Raw genomic sequence first — 24855 nt, forward strand, 5'->3', positions numbered from 1 at the left:
TCCTGACTATTTCAAAAATAAATTAAAACATCAGTAGGTGGCAGGGCCTTCTCTTACCAAGCCCCTCTTCTTTGGAATTGTCTTCCTATGTAAATTTGAGAAGCTAGTTCAGTTGACTCATTCCAAAGTAAATTCAAAACTCGTTTATTTGCATCGTCCTTCAACCTCACTTAGTTTGCCCTGAGTACTAAACTACAGTTATCCAGCTTATATTCAATTTTATGTACACATTTTTAGGTATATGTACTGTACGTTACACATTGTTGTATTGTTTTTTTTAATTGTTTTGTTTATAATGTTAAATGTAGTTTATCTCATGTTTACACATTTTTATATATTTTACTAATTTTGGTCATTATTGATATGTACAGCCCTTTGAGACATACTTTGTGATATTGGGCTATAATACATTTTAACTTGACTTTTAACTTGACTATAGAGCTGTGCAAGACGTCAAACAGATTTTTCTGTCTTGCTGATACCATTTTTGGCTGGACTGGACCAGCAGCCCAGCCCTAAAAACGCGAATGTCGCTGACTGACTGAGTAACTGACTGAGTGATCATGTTTGATACGATTAGGTCTCTGGATCAGGTGACCAGCAGCGTCACTCAGGTTACACCATTGGAAGGCCAAGCGCCAAGAGGCATGAGGGAGAGCGACCAGTTAAAGCACCCCAAATAACAACCACTTAGATGAAACCACATCCATGGACTCACTGGTGAATTCACAAAAGGATTGTGGGGTTATTTTGGTCACTAAACCTGCACAAATAAGACCAAAAGAAACCATGTAATTCTCAAAGCCCCCCGCAAAGGGTGAAATGCACCCCTAACTACGCTGCCAAATAAATAGTGTCTCATTGCTCCGGTGCTCTTTTGCACGTATTTACATTTGGTAATAGGCATATATCTGGCTCTAAATTGGCCCCTTTCTATGCAAATGAGCCTCTTGCAAACACCAGCACTAATAGCAACATGCAGTTACAGTGAAAATTACTAGCGTCTTCAGAGAGTTGGTGGTAACTGAGGCCCAGACTTTCCAGTGATCATGGCAGCAGTGATTGTAGCCAGGTGAAGGAAGGCCTAGTCATGCCAGGCGTGCTTGTGAGTGGATATTCCACAGGAGAATATCACTTATTATCACTTAATTGAGAGAAAACTCATCCACAGATACAGGTTGCCAGATCGAACAATTCTTGCTGTACTCGATGACATCAAGGATGACACTGAGCCTGCCTACTGTGTTCTTGGCACAAAGCCACCATTTATACCTTGCCACATGGATTGCAATCGCACGCAAAAATAGGGGCAAATTGCACTCGGCTGCTAAACTTTATGGACGTGATTGTGTTGTAATATCATTAGTGCAATAGCTTTTGTGAGTCGGACCTTGAGATGGGACAGATGGCGATTGCAAGTGATGCACAATTTGTGGTGCTATCAGTGGCCACAATCCATTCTTTGTGAATTCACCTGTCAATACAGAGCGAGTCTCAGAAAAACTAGAGACATCCGCAGATAGAAACACATGAAGGAAGATTAGAATATGTATACTTGCAATTAAATTAAGTTCTCTTTCAAATCAAACATCTCAAGATATTAGTGGAAAGTATCATCCTTGCAACTGCATTCATAACCTTTTTTCTACTCGAATGTAGCTTAACCATGTCATGTGATATGCTACTTCAGTAAACATTAACAACACATGTTACTGGGACCACTACAGAAAATTGCAGATGAACATTTAGCATCCAGGAATTCACTTTATAGACACTACAACTGACTATCCCTGCAACAAATTGGCCACAATTTCAAACATTGAGCATACACAATCCAGGCGTATAATAGGTTTTGACTTGTTTTTTTTTGTTAAGTGAAACTAGTTTTTGTATGTTCAAGAATGTCAAATGACAGACCAAGAAATGCCTCATCATACACCATACATACTTACCTCCACTATTCTAGTTATTATTTCTTTTGTTTCTTTTGTTTTTCTTTTTTGTTGCCTTTTTTGGTGAGTGATATATGCAAGTACTAGAATCTGCTTTAAACTGGAGTCAGATTCTTCATAAGCATAAGCACACTTGGCCAATAAAGCTTAATAAATACATAAATATTTAATATATAATCTAATATGCATACTACATATGATAAATATCCATCCATCCATTATCTGAACCGGTTATCCTGCTCTCAGGGTCACGGGATGCTGGAGCCTATCCCAGCAGTCATTGGGCGGCAGGCAGGGAGACACTCTGGACAGGCTGCCAGGCCATCACAGGGCCAACACACACACACGGACATGCACATGCACACACGCACACGCACACGCACACACACACACACACACACACACACAGGGACAATTTAGCATGGCCAGTTCAACTGACCTACATGTCTTTGGACTGTGGGAGGAAACCGGAGCACCCGGAGGAAACCTATGCAGACACGGCGAGAACACGCAAACTCCACACAGAGGACGACCTGGGATGAACCCCAAGGTTGGACTACCCACGGGCTTGAACCCAGGACCTTCTTGCTGTGAGGTGCCCGCACTAACCACTGTTTCACCGTGCTGCCCTGGAGTCAAATTCTTCATATTCATAAGCACAGTTGGCCAATAAAGCTGATTCTGATGCTGATCAACCAAGGCTGAGCTCTTACTCCAGAGGAGGTGGACTTCTTCCATCACAGCACACAGTAGAGTTTTAGTGCTCCAAGCAAGACTGATTATTTGAGGTAAACTAATATGTCATCCTAAATGTGGTATTTGTTTGAACCCATTTTAGTCAGCAACTGGTGTATAGGGTGGATAAATACATGTTCACGTTCCCACTTCACCAAAGGGATGTTTTGTGTGACAGACTATATGTACATATCTGCGGTCGGTCACCACAAGTAGAATAGACCACTTCTGTGTGACTGAACAAGGCTTTGCTGTTGTTTACAAAGAACAAGAGAGGCGAGACAGGCACAAAATGTGGTTACATATTCATACAAATGCCTCGGCATGTTCACGATAATGCAGATGAAACGTGTCTTTGACAAGGCGGGTGAGGTCAGCTTACTGTATTTCACAATTATCATGTTTGCAGTGGGGCATATCTATTACCAACTGGTCCTCGTGTTCTTTAAAACAACTATTCGATGTTAAGGAAAACTGTAAAAAAAAAAAAACTACTGGAATTCAATGGCATTTCTGGCATTACACAGGAAACCTCGAGCTCGGGAGAGTGGGGTTAGCCGTTGTCAACGTGAAGATGCAAACAGTAAGCAACATGTTGTGAGCACGTGTAATTGAACACCACTGCTACGCCAGACTAGCGTGGCATGACTGTACCATTTCCCAATTCCCAATGTTAATCGTAATCCTTGGCGCTAACTAAACATTATCAATGAATGAAGTCACTTTAAAAACAATGGGGGGGCGGGGATGGAAACCAGATTTACTTCCCTTATTTTGTTGGAATGGAAACACATGGAGGTGTTTCCTGCTATAAGAAATCAGGATATGAAAGACACCCTTGCAGGCACACACACACAAAAACCCCAAACATTGTGCGTCTGTCATTTGGTGGATGTGAAAACTTTCTGCATCTCCTTGGCAACTGACTCAAACCCCAGTTAAGGAATCCATCAGCCCTGCAAAACATAACCATGACCGACACATGGTCTCAAAACAAGATTCACCACCTGGCCTTAACTCATCATTATTATCCACCGTCATAGGACCAGTTTAAGGACACTTACCAATCTGGTCTTCGGGTATGAGAGACTCAATGGGAGGGTCAAGCTCGGAGCTCTGGTGAAGGTAAGCCTTCATCTGCGTCATGAACTGCCTGATTGTCTGCAGAAAATCAAGCCCAGATGTGTGACAGCTGCGGTTCTCCTGAACAAAGCTGATGTAGTCCTGGACCAGAGAGCCAAAGTAGGAGCTTTTATCCCTGGAGAGCTCGGCTATCCTCTTTACCGACCGTCTCTCTGGGGTCATGAGGGAGCTGAGCACCCCACTCACCTTACGGAATTGTCCCTTCAAGGCCCTGGGCAGGACAAAGGAGCCCCTGCTCAGACTCACACCCACCCTCAACCTCCGAGCTTTGTGGGGCAGGCGGAGCCGCATGTCCAGGTCATTCTCCAGGCTGACACCGTCGTCCTCCTCTTCATCTTCCTCATCTTCTTCATCCTCCTCGCTGCTGTCTTCGGCTGGCTCTCGATGGTCACAGTGATGTCTGGAGGGGCTTGATCCCAGGCCAAGGGAGAAGCCGGGTGACTGCGAGGAGTCCAGAGAATCAGAGGAGGAGGTAGACATGCTCATGTCGCTGAGCCGCTGGCGTCCCCCCTCCTGCACAGGGGTCTTTTCTGCCTGGATTGGAGGACTCCCTGCATCATTCTCCAAAGGCAAACTGGCTGTCATAGGGGGCGGCGGCTGGCAGGGAGGAAGCTTGGCGCGGGAAAGGGCTTTGGCAATAGTCTCATCGTCCAAGGCGATGTGGCAACGGTGGGCTTCTAGGTCAGGCCTCTTGGGCCTCGGCGGAGGATTGGATGGCACAGGGATGGGTGCACCGGCCATTTTGGATGGGCTGCTGTGCTTGGCACCCATGTGTGGTCGGGAAGGGACTGGACGCCTGGGAGGAGACCGGTGTTGTTCAGAAACTGCAGCAACCGTCTCCTGTACGCTCTTGGGTTTGGCGGAGGGCACAGGCGGGGGTGGACGGCGAACAGAGCGGGGCGGGGGAGGGCGAGGGGGAGGGGGCCGCGACTTGCCGTTTGCCTTGGTCTTGTCCAGCGGCCGCTCACCACCTTGGATGTCGCTAAGCTGTGCCACCGACAATTTCTCTGTGTTTCCTGGGTTGTCAGCCAACTTGGCGGCAGAGTCGGAAGCAGGCGGGTCTACCCCACCCTGGTGGTGGTGGTGCGTTTGGAGGAAGAGGGGGTTGACGAAGCACACCGCCCCACTGGACTGGCTACTCTCTAAGGGAGAGGAGGCCAGGGGAGCATGAGACCATAGAGCAGGGGGTGCACTGTCGTAGCCAGAGCCACTCTGTCTCTGCTGTGTGCCCTTGTGCCTCCCCCTGGACCCCCTCCTCTTGTTGCTGCGCTGCAGGCTGAGGGTCCGACTAAGAGGTCGCGAGGGAGAGGGGGAGGTGTGAAGCTGTTTGCCCAGGGCAGAGTCCCAGAAGCCTGAAACACATAAGCAAAGACCAGGAGACAATCATTAACCTAAGTCAGCCACATACAGCGCAATGCATGTCCAAACTAGAAACTCAACCGGCGGCGGCGGGGGGGGGAGGGGGGGGTTCTGAACAGGGACGCACAACTTACCTTTCACTCACAGAACAACAAGGTACCGGGAATGTAAATTTAATTTGTGAGGCATTTTTCTCAATCATCTCTCACTTACTTTAGCACAACTCAGCCGGTCACATTTCCTGAAGTTGCTGTCTCCTCCTCGCTCCCTTTCTGTGTCTAATTTGACGAGTTTCTCTCTCCCCCTCTCTCCCCCCCTCTCTCCCCCTCTCTCTGCTTCCAAGCTTCTCTGTGTCTCGGCGGTGGCTGACGTCTGCCGATTTGAGCCCCGCGTGTCTCTGCTCTGTGTCACTGGATGCCGACACACACCCAGCGATGCCGAGGGGGAGTGGACCATGCTGAACACGCGGTGGGAGGGTGCTAAACACACCACACCGTCTGCACTCTGCTCCTCAGATCCTGCTTCCTGCTCCGTCCTCCTCTCCCTTCCCTTTCAACGCGGAAGTACCTTTCTCTCTCCCCTCCCACCGGTCACGGCTCAGGTCTTTTGTTTTTTTTGTCTGTTTTTTTTTTACTTCTCCCTAGCTTATCCGTCCCACTTGTTTTCAAACCGCGTTCACATTTCCCGTTCTAGGCCTATGTATGTGAGGACCTAAAAGAGCACAAGTGTTTCTGTTAAGGGCACAAACCGAGCACAACTGAACGACGCCGGGTTGGGACAGTTTGGACGACAACGGGGTGCAGGATGGCGCCACTGCTTTGGCGAAAAAGTTGTATTTCTGAAGCACTAAAAGAGCACGTGTTTATTTTAACGGCCCCGTGATGGCCTGATGATAGCTAGCTTACAAATCGGTTTTTAGGTGGTGTATATTGTAGCGAACTCGGGGGCACAGTAACTCGGGTTACTGTAGTCACCTGTGGTGCGGGAGAGCCGGGTTCGCGTCCCGGCAGCGGCGAGTCCGGGCTGCCCCCCGAATTCCCTACAATATTGACGGTTGCTGCACTGAGTCCGGTGATTATATCGTCACACAACATTTTAACGTTGCACTGACATTAACACAGGCATCCTCCGTGAGGTCCCTGTCTTACCGTCACATGGCGATCTAACTCAGCCTCTCGGCCAATCAGAGGGCACAAAACATTACTTCCTGTTTAGCGACCACCCTTACATATACAGTGTAATGTACTGTACTCAGCCGCTTTTAGAACGCGTGACCGAAGACTTTTTAGAGACATGCAGACACCCTGCTTTACAGCCACGGCGAGGGACATTTTCCTCTGGTAGACACTCATGTCCACTGAAACACTCCATTGTTCCCTGCTACTCAGCCGGCGAGCCCATTATCCAACACACACACACAGTATCAAGTCGCTAAAACAGAAAGGCAACAATGTATCCAAGCACAACTGCACAAACATGACGTAGCTGTCACATCAAGCTGAACAACAGCCCCCTCAGTGACGAGTGACGTGTGGATGGAAGTGTACATGTTGTCAGCTGGGGGCCCGGCCGCACTTTGATTGCTCCTTTATTTTTGAAATGGGAACCTGAACCCTCACATTACCTGGGGGGCAGCCGAGGCGGCCGGGTACCGTTTCAAAAGTCCTAGAATATCTCAGTATCCAGGCAACTGGTTCTAGTACACTTCCCCTCCCACGTGAGAACCGGACTCGGGCTCTATCTTCGGAGCTGGGCGGAACAGAGGCCTCGGAGGTCTTTATGGTCACTGCTACACGGTGGTGAGCCCCCTAATCTCTGCCTGTGTTCGAACCCCGGGGCAGTTAAACCTTGGGGGTCCGTCCCGGGCCGTCCTCTGTGTGGGTTTCCTCCGGGGGCTCCGGTTTCCTCCCACAGTCCAAAGACATGCAGGTCAGGTGAATTGGCCGTACTAGATTGCCCCTAGGTATGAATGTGTGTGTGTGGGGGGGGGGGGCTGTGATGGCCTGGCGGCCTGTCCAGGGTGTCTCCCCGCCTGCAGCCCAATGACTGCTGGGATAGGCTCCAGCATCCCCGCGACCCCAGTTCGGGTAAGCGGCTCGGACAATGGATGGATGGAACGGATGTTAAATTCGGACCCCCCCCCCCCCGATTCTCCATGCACTAGCTTCCACTCTTTGTACGGAAGGTGAGTCCTTGACAGGTTTGAAATCCGCTTGCTCGGCGCCCTCACAAGATCCGCCTGAGTCTGCATATTAACAGGGAGCGTTCTCTCCAGATCTAGTAACACTTGGAGGGAGGGTCTGCCAAGCCGTAAAATCATGTCAGTCATGCAAATGACCATGTCTTGTTGGACGGGGTGTGTGTGTGCGGGGCTGCATTGTGCGTTTGTGTCAGTACTGCCCGTGTGCAGCGTAGTGTTCCAGTCGCCACTCCCTACACTCAGCACCGAGCTATGCAGCAGGCTTCCACAATTAGAAAGCGACTCACGGTGGTTCCACGGCAGCTGAGACAGGAATAACGTGACACAGATGAGTCACCAAACCTGTCGCGAAACCAGAACCGAGTGGTCCAGAAGGAGTTAAAACGGACAGTGAAACGTTTAATGTGCTGCCACTTGAAAACCCTGCACTCGTCGATACACAAGACCGCCAAAATGTGCACACACACTATCTCACTGAGACGTCCTGAGAAAGAGCGCTTCAGAGGACAGCCGGATAGACGTCTGCATGTTGGGAGAGGATAAGAGGAGTTTGGTTCTTTAAGAGGAACAAACACCAGACTGGTTTGAGTCCGGTGATGCCGCCTCTTCCCTACTTTCTTTTTCTAATGACATGAGAGTGCATGACAAATTTCCCCGCCAGGAGAGAAAACAGTCGCCACGCTGGGCTTTTCAAATACCTGCTCCCAGCTGAGCCACCTCTTCCAAGTCTTTCTGGGTCTTAGCGGATGCAATGGCCTCTGGGAGTTTGAGTGTGAAAGGCAGAACGTCCCTGAGGGAGAAAGGAAAGAGGAAACCATCAGAAAAGACAAGAAGGAGACAGAGTCGACTCATTCATATCAAATCAAGTGGACATAGATAGGAATGATCTGGAAACCTTACACTATACTATTTATATGTGGACTATATACATAAACTGGTTATCCACCCGTCTAAATCTCCCTCCTCTCCATCCTGCCAGCTAACCGCCTTCCCCCTGCCCCTAACCCCCCCCACTCCAACTCCCTCCCCCCAGAAATTTTTTTTATATAGGTGAAAAAAATCAAAGATGCTCAGAATCATCTGAAATGCCGAGAAAAGTGGTTTTTAGCCATTTTTAGAAAAATGCATATTTTGCATATTTATGCATAATTATGCATAATTTTAATTGTCTGGGATTTTCCCCTTACTCTCTGAGACAATACCTACCACCTCCAAAAAGAATTAGGATCGTAAATGCTTTAGTTTTCGGTCCCGCTATCTACACTAACACCACACACACACACACACATTACGAAAATATATGAGTAGATAGATAGATAGATGGATAGATGGATGGATAGATGGATAGATAGATAGATAGATAGATAGATAGATAGATAGATAGATAGATAGATAGATAGATAGATAGATGGATAGATGGATAGATAGATAGATATGTAAACCCTTTACATCTCCCAAATTGTATAAAGTTCTTCACATTTGCTTATTTTTATATTTTGGTTTTTTTTTTTACTTTCACTTTCTCTTGTAAGCTTGAAAAGGAAAAACCTGAACGGCAGAGGAAAATGAAACTGTTTTTGTTTTGATATAAATTTTCTACTTAAACTGCTGTGAAAAACAAAGAATTTAAAACCAAAAAAAGAGAGAGATATGAATGATCATCGCCGTTGTCATGTGGAAACGTCATTACTCAACTTATTATAATTATCATGTTGCTACTTTAATGACGGACCTTTGTTGCCCGAGCAAGCGACAGGTCACAGCCAACTGCATACAATAACATTAGCATTTATAATGACGATGACGATGATGATGATGACGATGATGATGATAACAAACTTGATCACTTTTCACAACCACTGTCACAAAGTGCTTCAAAAAACAGATAAAATGTGATAAAAGATATAGCACAAAAACAGGACAGACAAAGTATTCAGATGTCAGTGTGTTAATGAGGGTTGTTTTTCTTCATTTCTGAGCTGTCAGCTGACTGGAGGACTACAGAGATGTGTATTTACTGTATATCGTGTACCTAACCATCTGGTATGGTCCGTTTGGACAGCATGTAGGTAAATCCTGGCCTTGAATATAAACATCTGTAACTTATGACCTCTGCGCCACAAGTACCAAAACAAATCTCTGTCCACTTTCTTCATCGTCATCATCGTCATCATTTGTTCCGTAACCTTTTCTGAGGTCGTAGGAGCACAGTGATGCCTCAAAAGGTTGAGTCATCACTGTGTTTCAGTGGGGGGGGGGGGTATCTGGTGGTCCCTATCCCCTCTCCAGGTAGGGATGGCCGCTGGTTCACACAGGAACTCATCCGCGCCTTGACAGGTTTTGTTTTTAGTCCTGCCGGGTGTCCACACACCCTCCTCACAACAACCCAAGGGTTAAAGTGGGGGTGCCGGTTTAGTCGCCGACGACCTGACGGTTGCAGTTTAACGTCCTACCCAAGACCAATTTCCCATAGCCCAGTATTTCCCAATTTTCAATAGCCCGTTTTCTTGCACTTGGCAAACAGAGTTTCTGGTTCTACTCCACTGTATGAAGATATTTGATTTATTTGATTTGAGATACTTTATTGATCCCTGTGGGGACATTCCTCTCCACATTTAACCCATCTTGGCTGTGTAGCTAGGAGCGGTGGGCAGCTGCCGTGCAGCGCCCAGGGACCAACTCCAGGTTGTCTTGCCATGCCTCGGTCACGGGCACAGACAGGAATATTAACCCTAACATGCATGTCTTTCTGATGGTGGGGGAAACCGGAGCACCCGGAGAAAACCCACCGCAGACACGGGGAGAACATGCAAACTCCACACAGAGGACGACCTGGGATGACCCCCAAGGTTGGACAACCCCGGGGTTCGAACCCAGGACCTTCTTGCTGTGAGGCGACGGCGTTAACCACTGTGCCACCGTGCCGCCACACCGCGATAGTCAGTTTGTCATGATCAGGATTGCTGTAAACAGACTGAGCTCATGTAACACTGCATGACCTCTACCCAAACTGATGATGCCATTAGTTTGGCTGACAAAATGAGAGAGTGATCTCTGGCACACGCGGAAGTGAAAGTGAATTCACATGTCTCATGTAAATCATGATAAACCTCTACCTCCTAAGAAGAACTCACACGTAATGCCCCCATTATTCAGACCCAAAATGTTTCCTTTGTCTTTTGGGGGTCAACCCCTATGGAAGCCAGCTTGTGCTGTGCTGGACCTTAGCTACCGATAGCGGCACAAGTTTCCTAATTTTCCTGCCAACTGCCCCCAGCTGGCATGAGCTAAAACAAGAAGCGAAAACCCAGGACGCTGACAGCCGAGTGCTTATTCGACAAACGTTGTTTCCATAAGTGCGGTTTCCATCCTCGACTCACCGCCTCATCGCAGAGGAATGACCGCTCCAAGAGTAAGTGAGACAGCAGGGAGGTGGGTGGGGGGGGGGTGGGGGGGGCGGACAGGAAAGACAGAGAGAGAGAATGAGAGAGAGAGAACGAGAGAGAGAGAATGAAAAACTAAGTGATACAGGGGGAAATGAAAAAGAAAGGACAGTTTATCTCTGCCTGCCACCACACGAGGGAGTCAGAACGACCGACCTGCTGCTCTACATCAGGCCTCAGTTTTAAGTGACCTTCTTTTTATTTCTGTGTTATGTGCATATATTATTGTCTTCTTCCCGTATGTATATTTGTTAACATTCGTTATTTGTACAATGCTTTGGTAATACTGTATTTTGTTCTGGTCCTGCCAATAAAGCAATTTGAATTTGAATTTGAATTGGGGGGGGGGGGGGTGAAGGTTACTTACCTGCTAATGCAGTAGAAAGCCACGAGCCGAAACAGGTCCGCAAAGCTGATCACAGACCCCTCCAGAGAGAAGGCTGCACGTGCATGAAAAGGGAGAAAAACCGAATCACACAAAGCCTCGGTCATACACGCGTGCATTGCAGATCGGCTAGGTCTAATTAATGGAAAATACATTTTCTTTTGTGGCACTATGGTTTGAGTCGGTTATAGCCAAAGTTTACAATATTTGCAAGGGTGCGTTTTACTGGCAACAAACTGTTAACGTCAACCGTTTTAAAGCATCGGTAGAAGGATTTTCTATTCCTTTCTGTTACGCATTGGCCATCTAAGTTTGTCCCTTCTGAGACACCGTCACACTTCCCGCGTGTACCTTGTGCGTTATGGTTATGCTGGTTCCAGGGTTCTGACACGAATACATCTGCCCACAGTAAATACTCCTCCGTCTTATGCCTCTTCACTAGAAGCTATACTCAAGTAAAAGCATACAACACTTCCAGCTGATGGTCCAACAAAGGCCTCAGCAAATATCATATTAAAAGTCAGCCGGAATGTGGCTGACCCATATGCGAAGGCCAGCTCAGGCCGCAGGCACGGCCCCACCCCGCCCCCTGTGTGTTTCACTCCCGCTGGGAAAAGCAACAGATGATTGATCGCACTCTTCCCATTTCATTGCTTACAACACAGCTGTTTGGCAAGACCCCCACAACTGAAGCACGGTGCCTACATTTTTTTGTTGTGAAAACCACAATCTGGATTTGTCTTGATGCAGGATCCAGGTAAGGAAATCACAGAAAGTTGAATCAGTTCATCTGGACACAAATTTATTGAGAGAAACGTTTCATCACTCATCTGAGTGACCTCTTCTGTCTAAACTGACTGCAGGTATCCCCCACCCTTATAAACAATACAGTGGCATAATGACCCAAACCAATGACCAGTTTCTGGTTTGAACGGGGAGTCAAAGAGGCCGTCTATGTGAAGAGGGAACCACTATCCCTGAACCAAGGGGTGCCTAAGAGTAAATCTGTCACCATTTTACAATGCTGTGATTGCAACTATTCCCCAATCCTCTGTGAATAGTGCACATTGCAAGTTTGTCTTAATATCAAGGTGGTAAAGACGAAGCTGGTGAGTGTTTTTGCCACCAAGTTCACACCAGACCTAGACGCTGACACTCTATCTGGGTATCTTAAAGAGAAACTTGGCCGTGATGTGATTGGCTCTGTACACAGTAGATTCGGCTCATTTAAAATATCTGCCGAATGCAATGAGGTTGGCGAAATATACAATCCAGACCTCTGGCCTGAAGGGGCACTTGTCCGGCGCTATTATGAGCCGCGCAGGGGTGGAGTTATCGGGTCAAACGCTGCTTTTGTTGTGGGGGGATGAGTATGCCTGCTGGTGATATGATCACTCACTAGTCTTGCTAAATGAACATTTGGGTTTTGTCATACAACTGTCGTGGCCTGCGTCTGGGCCAGAGCGCAGGGGATAAAGCTCGCCGCATAGTTGTTGAAAACCTTTTGGAGAACTGTGACATACTATATGTGTGCAAGAGACATTTTTAGCAAAGCAAGAGCTGGAAAAACTAAACTCCTTCAATGGGAACTTTCATGGGCTAGGGAGTCTACAACTGACCTTGGCGTGGGACTAGTCAGAGGCAGGATACCAGGGAGTGTGGCTATTCCATGGAACAAGAAGCTTGACTCATTGATAAATGTGGTTAGGCTTGGTGTTGACTGGTGCACTGCTATACAGTTTACTCACAATGACAGGGAATTCTTTATCCTAAATGTGTATACACCCTATGAGTGCCAGCAGAATGAGGATGAATATTTAAATAGGCTTGCATCCATCAATTCCTTTATACAAGATAATACTTCTTCCAGTGTGTGTCATTGGGGATTTGAATGCTGATATCTCAGACAGGAATTCGTTATTTGCTAACCACATGGTTCAGTTCTGTCAAAATTATAATCTTATATTGTCAGGCAAAGTCTTGTTGCCTACAAATACTTGTACATACACAAGTGAGGTCTGGCACACTACGTCATGGCTGGACCACTGTATTTGCACTGCTGATGCACATGCCTCATTGGGGAGTATGGGTATTATGTATCGGGCAGCAATGACTGATCACATACCTCTTGCTATGGCTGTAATGTTGAATATCTGCCTGTGCTGTCCAGTAATGGAGATAGTGATAATGCAGAAAGGTTGGACTGGTCAACTCTTACAAAGGAGGACATCTTAGCCTATCATGCCCGTACAGATGAAACCTTGGGTAATATACATCTACTTAGAGATGCAGTTATGTGCAGAGACATTAATTGTAAGGATATGAGGCATAGGAGAGATCACTGCTACATGTATGATGATATTGTTAGTGCTCTGTATGAAGGTAGTAAGCTCTACTATAAGTATAAAAATAAGACACATAACGTCAGGCCTGGTTGGAACAAGTATGTAGCTGGGTATCATGAAGAAGCACGTGAAGCCTTTAAATCATGGGCTATGGCAGGCAGACCCAGACAAGGGCCTCAGCTTGAACACAAGAAGCTTACTAATGCAAGATACAAGCACACCATTTGCTTCCTCTGTAAAAATGAGCAAGCCACGAGGGCGGATTCCATGGCTAAGAAGCTGCTAGGAAATAATCTTGCTAATTTTTGGAAAGAAGTGAGAGCTCTCAACAACTGTAAAACCTCTCTACCATGCACTGTTGATGGTCTCTCCGGTACAGACAATATTGTTGAGTTATGGCGACAGCATTATAGTACCTTATTCAATTGTGTCCACAGTGATCTGTATAAGGTGGGCAATATTGAGAGTGATGATTCAATGGTGATCATGTCACAGGAGGTGTACCAAGCTATACACAAGCTGTCTGTTAACAAGGTAAGTGGCTTAGATCAAATTACTGCTGAACACCTTAAATATGCCAGTCTGAGGATAGCTCCTCTCCTTGCTATCTGTTTTACTGGCTTTATGGTCCATGGCTTGTTACCAGACTCAATATTGTCTGTACTGTTAGCGCCAGTCATTAAGGACAAAGCTGGTAAAGTATGCAGCCTAGATAACTACAGGCCTATAGCTCTAGCCAGCATACTGTCAAAAGTCCTAGAAAGAATACTGCTGGATAGAGCGCATGAATTTATCAACTCCACAGATAACCAGTTTGGTTTTAAAGCTAAACATGGCACTGACTTATGTATATATGCCTTAAAGGAAATTGTAAACAAATACAGAGGCCAAAACTCATCGGTTCTTATGTGTTTTATTGATGCTTTTAAAGCTTTTGATCGTGTTAATCATAGAAAGGTGTTCATTAAATTGAGTCAAAGAGGGGTGCCCAAATACATTGTGAGAATTCTGGCTTATTGGTATGCCCACCAGACTATGCAAGTGAAATGGGGTAATAGTGTTTCAGCCCCATTTGGGGTTAGCAATGGCGTCAGACAAGGGGGAATTCTGTCTCCAGTTCTCTACAAGTTATATACTGATGGTTTGTCCAAGCAGTTGAAAGCCTGTAACACTGGGTGTATGATTGGTTATTAGCTTGGTGAACCATATTATGTATGCAGATGACCTTGTCATTCTTAGTCCCTGTAGCGCTGGTCTCCAGCAGCTCCTTGATATATGTTCTGTGTATGGTGTGGAGCATGATATCAGATACAATGCTAGTAAGAGTGTTGTCATGATCTGCAGAACCAAAGAGGTCAATCATCTAACATGTCCTGATTTTAAATTGTCTGATAATAATCTTATGGTATGTAATAAGGTGAAATATCTTGGGCACTATATTACTGAACAAATGACAGACGATGATGATATCTATAGGCAATGCCGCATGATGTATGCACAAGCAAACACTCTGTCACGCAAGTTTGGTATGTGCTCAGTTAGTGTGAAGATGTCTCTGTTCAGAGCATATTGTACAACACTCTATACTGCAGACCTGTGGTCAAACTATAAAAAAACAAGCTTACAGAGGCTTCGGGTAGCTTATAATGATGCTATGAGAATACTACTAAAAAGACCTAGATGGTGTAGTGCAAGTGAAATGTTTGTGGCTGCAGGAGTCAGTACCTTTCAGGCTCTTCTAAGAAAGCTCATGTATACATTTATTTGCCGGCTCAGTGACTCTGATAATGTAATCATCAACAGCTTAACTAATATAGGATTCAGTGCCACACGCTACCAATCCTGGCAGTGAGACCACTGGTATAGCTGTCTTCTTATAAGACACTGATTTGTTCCATTTATGTTATTTTATTGTGTTTACTCCGTGTATTGTCTAGGGTTTGTCTTTTACCTATTTGTCTTTGTTATGGACCCTGAGTCTGCAATAAAGTTTTGAATTGAATTGAATCTCAGGGACAATGTCAGTATCTGACAGCATTACACACAGCAGCATTAATAATAACCTAACATTGGTCTCATCGAATGTGAAGGGTCTTGGTCACGTAATTAAAAGGGGTGACGTTTTCTTGCAATCATTTACACCAGACATTATTTTTCTCCAGGAAACGCGTATCGGTGCAAATGAACAGTGCAGGCTGAGAGCAAATTGGGTATCTCAGGTTTTCCAAACGCCTTTTACTCGCAAGACCAGAGGTGTTGCGATTCTTTTTCGTAAAAATATTCCATTTCGCTGGAAGGAACTGGGAGGAGACCCCGGGATAGACCCAGAACTCGCTGGAGGGACGACATGTCCAATCTGGCCTGGGAACGCCTTGGGATCTCCCAGAAGGCGCTGGAGGGTATTGCTGGGGGGAGGGATGTCTGGAGTGCCCTACTTGGCTTGCTGCCACCATGACCCGACCCCAGAGAAGTGACTGATGATGAGATGATGAGATTGCATTTCGTCTTGACTCTGTGACAGCAGACCCACATGACAGGTACATAAGGATTGCAGGTCACATTGACAATCCTGGTTTCTTTCTTAAGGCTTTTCCAGCCCCAATGTTATTATTGGAGGTGACTTTAATTGTTACCTGGATCCAATCTTGGACAGACTCTCAACAAAACCACCTCCTACCATGGCCTCAATGCAAACATTGAACGATCTAATCAAAAAAGGAACATGGTTGATCTCTGGCGACTGCGGCATCCTTCTGACAAAGATTTTTCTTTCTACTCTCATGTCCATAAGTCTTACACTAGGATTGATTATTTCCTGATATCTTATGAATTACTACCCAGCATTACACAACTCTTCCTACCATAATATTTTGATATCTGATCATTCAATTTAAAAATATCCTATCTAAACAAAAGTACAGCTGGTGCTTCAAACCTCTCCTCCTTGAAGACCACTCTTTCATTGAGCATATGACTGCACATATACTATATATATGAGTTTCTTATCACTAATGATAATGGGAGGTCTCGGATTCTACTCTGTTGGAGGCCTTTAAGGTTGTGACAAGGGGCCACACTATTTCATTTGAATCATCTAAAAGAAGCAAACTTTACAGTCGTCCTATCATCATTGAAAAAAATGCTTCCAGTACTTGAAGAGGCTTACAGATCCTCTTACAATCTGACTACAGTAAGATTTTACAAATGAAATATGAATATAATACCATCCTTAACAAATGCGTCCGGAGCCTTTTACTAAAACTCAAGCAGAAACATTTCGAACTCGGAGATAAACCAGGGAAATTGTTAGAAAGTCAACTCAGAGGTGAGCAGGCTAATCAAGCCATCCATAGGGTTAAATCTAAATCAAATTAATTGGTTACTAACCCAAAAGAGATAAATGTTTGCTTCAGGGACTTCTATAAGGAACTATATTTTAGCAAAGTCAAGGCCACTGAAGCAGATTTTTGTAACTTTTTATCAATCTAAATGCCCCTCAACTAGATGGCACTTTGAGAGATGACACTGACACCTCAGTCTCTAAGGATGACCTATTGGATGCTATCCGAGCGTTTCCCTCCAGAAATGTAGCAGACCCAGATGGCTTGGCTGTGAATTCTACAAGGCATTTCATGAAAAAATAGTCCCTGGTGAACAATTCAATGAAAAATAAGAGGCTCTGTAATTTACTCTACGAAGCAAATATTTGCTTACTTGTAAAAAAGGGAAAAGAGACCGACCCTGTAAGATAACGACCCATTACTCTTTTAAATTGCAATCAGAAGGTAATAACTAAAGTCCTGGCCCCAATTTGGGTAATCATATCTCAAAAATTGTACGTCCCGATCAGACCGGATTTATCCCTGGTAGATTTTTATTTAGTAATGTTCGTCTGCTTTTAAATACACTATATTCAGTTCATGTAAAGGACATGAACTGAATATCTTGATGCCCAAAAGACATTTGATCAGATTGAATGGCCTTATATATTTGAGGCACAGAAATGATCTGGGTTCGTGGTGACCTTATAGAGTGGGTCAAAATAATGTATTCTAATCCAGTATCTTATATTCTCACTACTACAGACAAATCCCAGCCTTTGAACCTACCATGTGGTGTAAGGAAGGGCAATCCCCTTTCTCCCCTCCTTTTTGATATTGCTTTAAAACCTCTTGCAATAGGAATCAAGAGTCAGGTGTCCATGGTGTAAAATTTAGTAATGTTGAAAGTTTTGTGAATTTATATACTGATGACATATTGATTTATCTGATCCAGCAGTTTCAGTTCCCAACCTCTTGAATAGATGGATAGAGTGTTTCTGGACTGGTCGGAAAGGGGACTGTGCTGTATAGGAAATCTTTACATAGATACTAAAATTGCCTCATTCCTTCAACTCGAAAATAAACTAGGGAGTTATCATTCAGCGGGCTGTAGGTGATTAGGGAGCCTGCTGGGTTTAAACCTAGTGTGGATGTCGAGTCGACTAGTTTAATTAATGTGTTTAGTCAGGGAATTTCTCATAGTATCGATTATCAGACTGGCAGCTTGGTCTATAATATTGAAACCGTCTCCCTACCCTGCTGTACTGCAGCCTCCCAGCCATGGAATCGGTGATACATAAAAACAACATCATGGACTCAGAAGCGGCGTAACTGCAGACAAAAGCTTCAGCCTGCCTCAGCAATTTGAAGCCGCTGCAATCCAACATCAGCAGAGACGAGAGTAATGCACTCACGACTCTCAGTAAGGACAATAGCTTCATCATACTCCCGGCAAACAAAGGCAGATGCACTGTTTTGGTAAACCAGACAGACTATCATGAGAAAGTTATGATGTTACTGGGCATAAATACTCATAAATATGTATGAGTGCCTGAAATGAGATCCAGGCAGCAATTACAAAAAAAAGGCGATTGAGTGTCTGAAGCTGCTAGAACAGGACAATGCTATTGACAGAATTTTGTACCATAGATTATACTCAGGGGAAGCGACACCTCGTCTGTATAGTTTACCTAAGATACATAAACAGGATGTACCATTATGGTCTATTGTTTGTATGATTAACTCAGTGACCTACATCATCTCTTGAGTTTCTGGCATTTATTCTTGACCCATTGGTAGGCGGTACTGAACATCATATTCAGAACACTATGGATTTCGTGAATAAGGTGAGGGATGTCATTATGGAGGTAGATGAAACAATGGTCTCTTATGGTATTACGTCTCTCTTCATGTGTGGACCCGTTGATGAAGCAGTGGAGGCAGTCCGTATGAAATTACAGGACGACCCCACCCTTAGCAAAAGGACCACCCTTTAACACTGACCAAGTGTGTCTGCTCCTGAAGCTGTGTCTTCAGTCCACCTACTTCACATACACAGAGCAGTACTACAGGCAGAAGAAGCATGGGTGTGCTGTGGGTTCCCCAGTTTCACTTAAAGTGGCCAACTTGTATATGGAGGAAGTGGAAAAGCGAGCTCTGATGTCCTATCCAGGGACACCACCTAGCCATTCATTCAGATTTGTGGACTATTTGATTTGTTCTTTTTAATTTTTCCAAAATGGGTGGTGTTTAGGCCCTGTGGTGGACTGGCGGCCTGTCCAGGGTTTCTTCCTGCCTGCCGACCAATGACTGCGGGGATAGATTCCAGCATCCCTGTGACCCTGAGAGCAGGATGAGCGGTTTGGATAATGGACGGAATGGATGGGTGGTGTTTACCCAACTGGATAAAATAATGAGCAATAGAAAGCTGAGACTCTTTGATGGTCAAACTAATACACTGTCCACTGACTCACTTTCTGAATGGCCTTGTGCAGTAAACTCCACCCACCTGCATGTGAGCCAATCCAACACCACAGTCTATTATTGGATATGATTTAAATCATGACAGATGTGTTGTGATACTCACTGTACTGGCTCTCTTTGACAAGGTAGTTCCTGATAGAGGGTTCTGACCCATCCTCGTTCAAACGCACAGACAGGACTTTTTTCTGCAGCATTGTGGATTTTCTGACCAGGAAGACCTGCACAGAATTGATATAAAAGTAATTCCCCTGTTAAATGCAAGTATCTAAGAGCAGTGGCATTTTATAGACAATTTTACCTCTTTAGGTAAATATTTCAATTTCATGCACTATTGACTGAGCTCTCGGAGAGGTAAATATTATACATCCTCAAAATTATGTGTGATGAACAAAGCTTTAATTTTTTTGATGACATGTTTCTATTTCTATAAGTTTCCCAACACTCTTATTGAAGTATATGTAACGTAAATCTCATTTTAAGGTAATTCACCTAACTGTTTTGGCTTCCAGACAGGCCAGGCAGGTTGCTGGTCAAGTTAATACACTTTACTATGCCAGTAAACCAAACTGTGTAGACGTGATGCAGTAGAATAGACATACGTGACCCACCCAAAATACTTTCAAGGCTCAGCTAAGTTGTTATGAAATGTCTTTTTACGCACCGTAAAATTACAAACATATTTTGTAAACATCTCTCAATCCATTGACAGCAGGGACATCTGGCTCAGTAAAGAACAGATGCTTAGACCTTGTTCTTTATGAAGGGAAAGAGATGTGCGCACACAACATATTGTTGTCTGTTGCTTTGATTTACCCACACTAACTATAATAATGTGTTACACACACTATACTGCACAACCACAACATTAGACACAGTATACTACACAACTATAACATTACACACAGTATACTACTACACAACTATAACATCAGAGACAGTATACTGCACAACTATAACGTTTGACACAGTATACTACTACACAACTATAACATTAGACACAGTATACTAGACACAGTATACTGCACAACTACAACATTAGACACAGTATACTACTACACAACTATAACATTACACACAGTATACTACTACACAACTATAACATTAGACATAGTATACTGCACAACTATAACATTAGACACAGTATACTACTACACAACTATAGCATTAGACACAGTATACTACTACACAACTATAATATTAGACACAGTATACTACACAACTTTAACATTAGACACAGTATACTGCACAACTATAACATTAGACACAGTATACTACTACACAACTATAACATTAGACACAGTATACTGCACAACTATAACATTAGACACAGTATACTACTACACAACTATAACATTAGACACAGTATACTGCACAACTATAACATTAGACACAGTATACTACAACACAACTACAACATTAGACACAGTATACTGCACAACTACAACATTAGACACAGTATACTACTACACAACTATAACATTACACACAGTATACTACTACACAACTATAACATTAGACACAGTATACTACTACACAACTATAATATTAGACACAGTATACTACACAACTATAACATTAGACACAGTATACTGCACAACTATAACATTAGACACAGTATACTACTGCACTATAGCATTAGACACAGTATACTGCACAACTATAACATTAGACACAGTATACTACTACACAACTATAACATTACACACAGTATACTACTACACAACTATAACATTAGACACAGTATACTACTACACAACTATAATATTAGACACAGTATACTGCACAACTACAACATTAGACACAGTATACTACTACACAACTATAACATTACACACAGTATACTACTACACAACTATAACATTAGACACAGTATACTACTACACAACTATAATATTAGACACAGTATACTACACAACTATAACATTAGACACAGTATACTGCACAACTATAACATTAGACACAGTATACTACTGCACAACTATAGCATTAGACACAGTATACTGCACAACTATAACATTAGACACAGTATACTGCACAACTATAATGTTAGACACAGTATACTACTACACAACTATAACATTAGACACAGTATACTGCACAACTATGTTAGACACAGTATACTACTGCACAACTATAGCATTAGACACAGTATACTACACAACTATAACATTAGACACAGTATACTACTGCACAACTATAACATTAGACATAGTATACTGCACAATGAGTACACAGTAGAAAACTGCACAACAATGTTGTGGACACAGTATTCTGCACATCTACCATAACAACTCTACAGGCAGTTAAAGCACAGGCGGTAGTAAATCATGTGCAGACATTTACACATTTCATTTAGATTTTTTTTCCAAGTTTAGACTCATGGGACATGCATACCGAATTTCATTTTACTTTTTTAAAAATTTCCCCCTTTTTTCTCCCCAACTGTACCTGGCAAATTACCCCCCTTTTCCGAGCCTTCCCGGTCGCTGCTCCACCCCCTCTGCCGATCCGGGGAGGGCTGCAGACTGCCACATGGCTCCTCCGATACATGTGGAGTCACCAGCTGCTTCCTTTCACCTGACAGTGGGGCGTTTCGCCAGGGGATCACGCTATTCCCCCCCAATCCCCCCTCCCCCCAAACAAATGCCCCGACCGACCAGAGGAGGCGCTAGTGCGGCGACCAGGACACATAGCCACATCCGGCTTCCCACCCGCAGGCATGGCCAATTGTGTCTGTAGGGATGCCCGACCAAGCCGGAGGTAACACGGGGATTCGAACCGCCGAGCCTTATGTTGGTAGGCAACGGAATAGACCGCCACGCCACCCGGAGCCCATACTTTTTCTTTAGGGGGATACTACCAATAATAATAATAATAATAATAATAATAATGGCTATTTTTAGAGCACCTTTCCAGAACTCAAGGACACTTTACAAAGTAAATATGTAAAACAAATTGAGAGTTGGACAAGAATCTATGTAGGGTGGGGAGTCCAGGGGTGAATGCGTACCCTGGTAACATATTTGTTTATTTTTTTACCTCTCTATATATGTACGTCTTCTATCATAATCTACAAAACACCAGTTGTTGTTTTTTTTCCATAGTAACTTCATAACACTGCCCCTTTATCATTGACCCCCCCCCCCGCCCCCGCCGCCCTTACTCCTTACCCCTAGCGGCTGTTTGAGCAGGACACGTCTGGCCTCCTCCTCGCTGAACGCCAGCAGCAGCCACACTGGGTGGGTCTGGGTCAGCCTGTCCAGCACGCTCATCCTCCTCCGCAGGGAGTCGTACCCAGAGTCCCTTTCACCTCCTGCCCCACCACAAGAGTGGGGGGACTGCAGGTACACCCCGCTGACGACTCCCTCCAGCCTAAGGAAGGGGTGGCAGGGTGGGCAGCAGAGAGAGGATGAGAGGGAAAGAGAACGAGAGTGAGGCAGGGGAGATAGAACATTCTGCGCCACCTGCTGGCCAAGATGAGCAGCGCAGGCATGCTCTGCCATGTGCCAACCTATCTGACTGGTTAAAATGTGGTGGAAAGGAATGAGGGTAACAGAAAGTAGCACCAAGCATCAAGTCACACAAAACATCCACATAAACCACAAACACAACACAGAAAACATATCTAAGCTTTGTTCAACATCCTGTTGCTCAGTCAAGTTAGAAAACGTTTTCGGACACATCAAACCTCACCCTTGTAGGGCCATGGGCTCTTGGTCCGGCTCGGGGGAACTCCGGACCATCTCCTGCTTGAGCTCCCCGATCTCCAGTGCAAACGTGTCAATGAGCTGGAACGAGACAGAAAGAGAAAACCTGACCGAGGAGGATTTGGGATCTCTGGACAACAGAGGACGGAGCGGCTGAAGAAGACGTAAACAGGACTGTTAGCATTTTTCATAGGCAGGAACGCAGCGAATGAGATAGAGGAAGCAGCAACAGGCACAATACTGTTCCCACTGAAGTCCAGGAGGCAGGGAAACAGTTAGTCACGTTTCCTGTATATATACCTCACTTCCTACAGGCAGGAAGCGTGGAACCAACGCTTTGGCCATAATGACCCAAACACACCCAGGACAGCAAGTTACAGCACGCACAGATAAGAATAACACACCACTCTCCATCCAGCTCACCGTCATTAAAGACATGACCCCCACAATACCCTAATGATTTCATTAACAACACGGTTAAACAGCTTGTATTGTGGTGGAAGTGTAACTATGTGGATCATGGCCCCACAGCAGTGTAGCACTGAGGAAGTGACTCGTCGCTACTGGGACGGGGTAAGGACTGATAGATGGCCGCCTCAGTGTCAGAATATGGGAGGGGATAAGGGACATTGGCGTTATCTCTCAACTCCATGTTTCCCACGGATAAGGCAATGACACTATTATCTGCAGTGTGTGTGTGTGTGTGTGGGGGGGGGGGATCTCAAGGCAGTATTCTTTTTACAACCTAAAACACAAACCTAATTAAAGCACACACCAAAAAAAATGTGGTGTTGAGTTTTAGGTTGAGATGTTTTTTGTCTTCTTTGAGAAAGGAGACATTTGGCTAGCCGGTGAAATGGTGGCGGAGAAGAGAGGAGAGCAGAGTTGTCTGGAAGATGTAGCTGAGGCGGCTTGGTTCGGATCCAAGTCTACGTCAGCTGGATTGTGGTTCCAGGGATGTGGCGTCTGACCGCTGCACTTCTGAACCCAGACATGCTTCTATAAAAGCACCGCCCGGCTGCACCGAGACGGCAACCCACCTCCGCCGTGATCCACCCCAACCAATAATATCTAAACTCCTGGGCCGGCTCCGATATGAACTGGTACAGATGCTGAAGGATCCGGATGCAAAATGGGCAAGACTTTACGAGCGAGACGATTAAGATGATTAAGTGTTCCAACATTCCAGATGGTTGGGGTTTTGCTGCAGAGGACAACCCAATGAACACCAGAAGGCTAAAATATTTAAAGGGTAATGTAATCCACGGTTTCACCCAGTCTCCACCCGGTTACAAGAGAAAGGCCAGTCTGGGGGGTGGGGGGGGGAGTGCGAGTTTGAAGGAAGACGGTGATGTTTTTGTAGTTTCTGCCCGCTGTCTTCAGTTGGACATCCCCAGGTGGGGACGAGGCTGGCAGTGAAACAGGGTGACGAGAGGTGCACAACAATGTGTGTCTATTTTCATTGAACATGGTTTCATTAGGGCGGCACGGCGGTGCAGTGGTTAGCGCGGTCGCCTCACAGCAAAAAGGTCCTGGGTTCGAGCCCCGGGGTAGTCCAACCTTGGGGGGTCGTCCCGGGTCGTCCTCTGTGTGGAGTTTGCATGTTCTCCCCGTGTCTGTGTGGGTTTCCTCCCAAAGACATGTAGGTCAGGTGAACTGGCCGTACTAAAATCGTCCCTAGGTATGAATGTCTATGTGTGTGTGTGTGGGCCCTGTGTGATAGCCTGGCGGCCTGTCCAGGGTGTCTACCCGCCTGCTGCCCAGTGACTGCTGGGATAGGCT

General features: G+C 45.1%; 1 protein-coding gene across 2 annotated transcripts in view; it reads right to left on the reverse strand.

Annotated features, from left to right (window-relative positions):
• Positions 1-24855, reverse strand: part of LOC130112618 (ras and Rab interactor 2-like) — a 71197-nt gene that overhangs the window by 18277 nt on the left and 28065 nt on the right. For both annotated transcript variants that reach the window (XM_056280060.1, XM_056280061.1), the window contains exons 3-8: positions 23060-23154; positions 22537-22738; positions 19470-19584; positions 11200-11272; positions 8088-8179; positions 3752-5182 (exon numbers count right to left, since the gene is read on the reverse strand). In XM_056280060.1, coding sequence (XP_056136035.1) covers positions 3752-5182; positions 8088-8179; positions 11200-11272; positions 19470-19584; positions 22537-22738; positions 23060-23154 — 2008 coding nt within the window. The remainder of the gene's footprint in view (positions 1-3751; positions 5183-8087; positions 8180-11199; positions 11273-19469; positions 19585-22536; positions 22739-23059; positions 23155-24855) is intronic.

This window comes from Lampris incognitus, chromosome 5, assembly GCF_029633865.1.
Source record: "Lampris incognitus isolate fLamInc1 chromosome 5, fLamInc1.hap2, whole genome shotgun sequence".
NCBI classification, from domain to species: domain Eukaryota; kingdom Metazoa; phylum Chordata; class Actinopteri; order Lampriformes; family Lampridae; genus Lampris; species Lampris incognitus.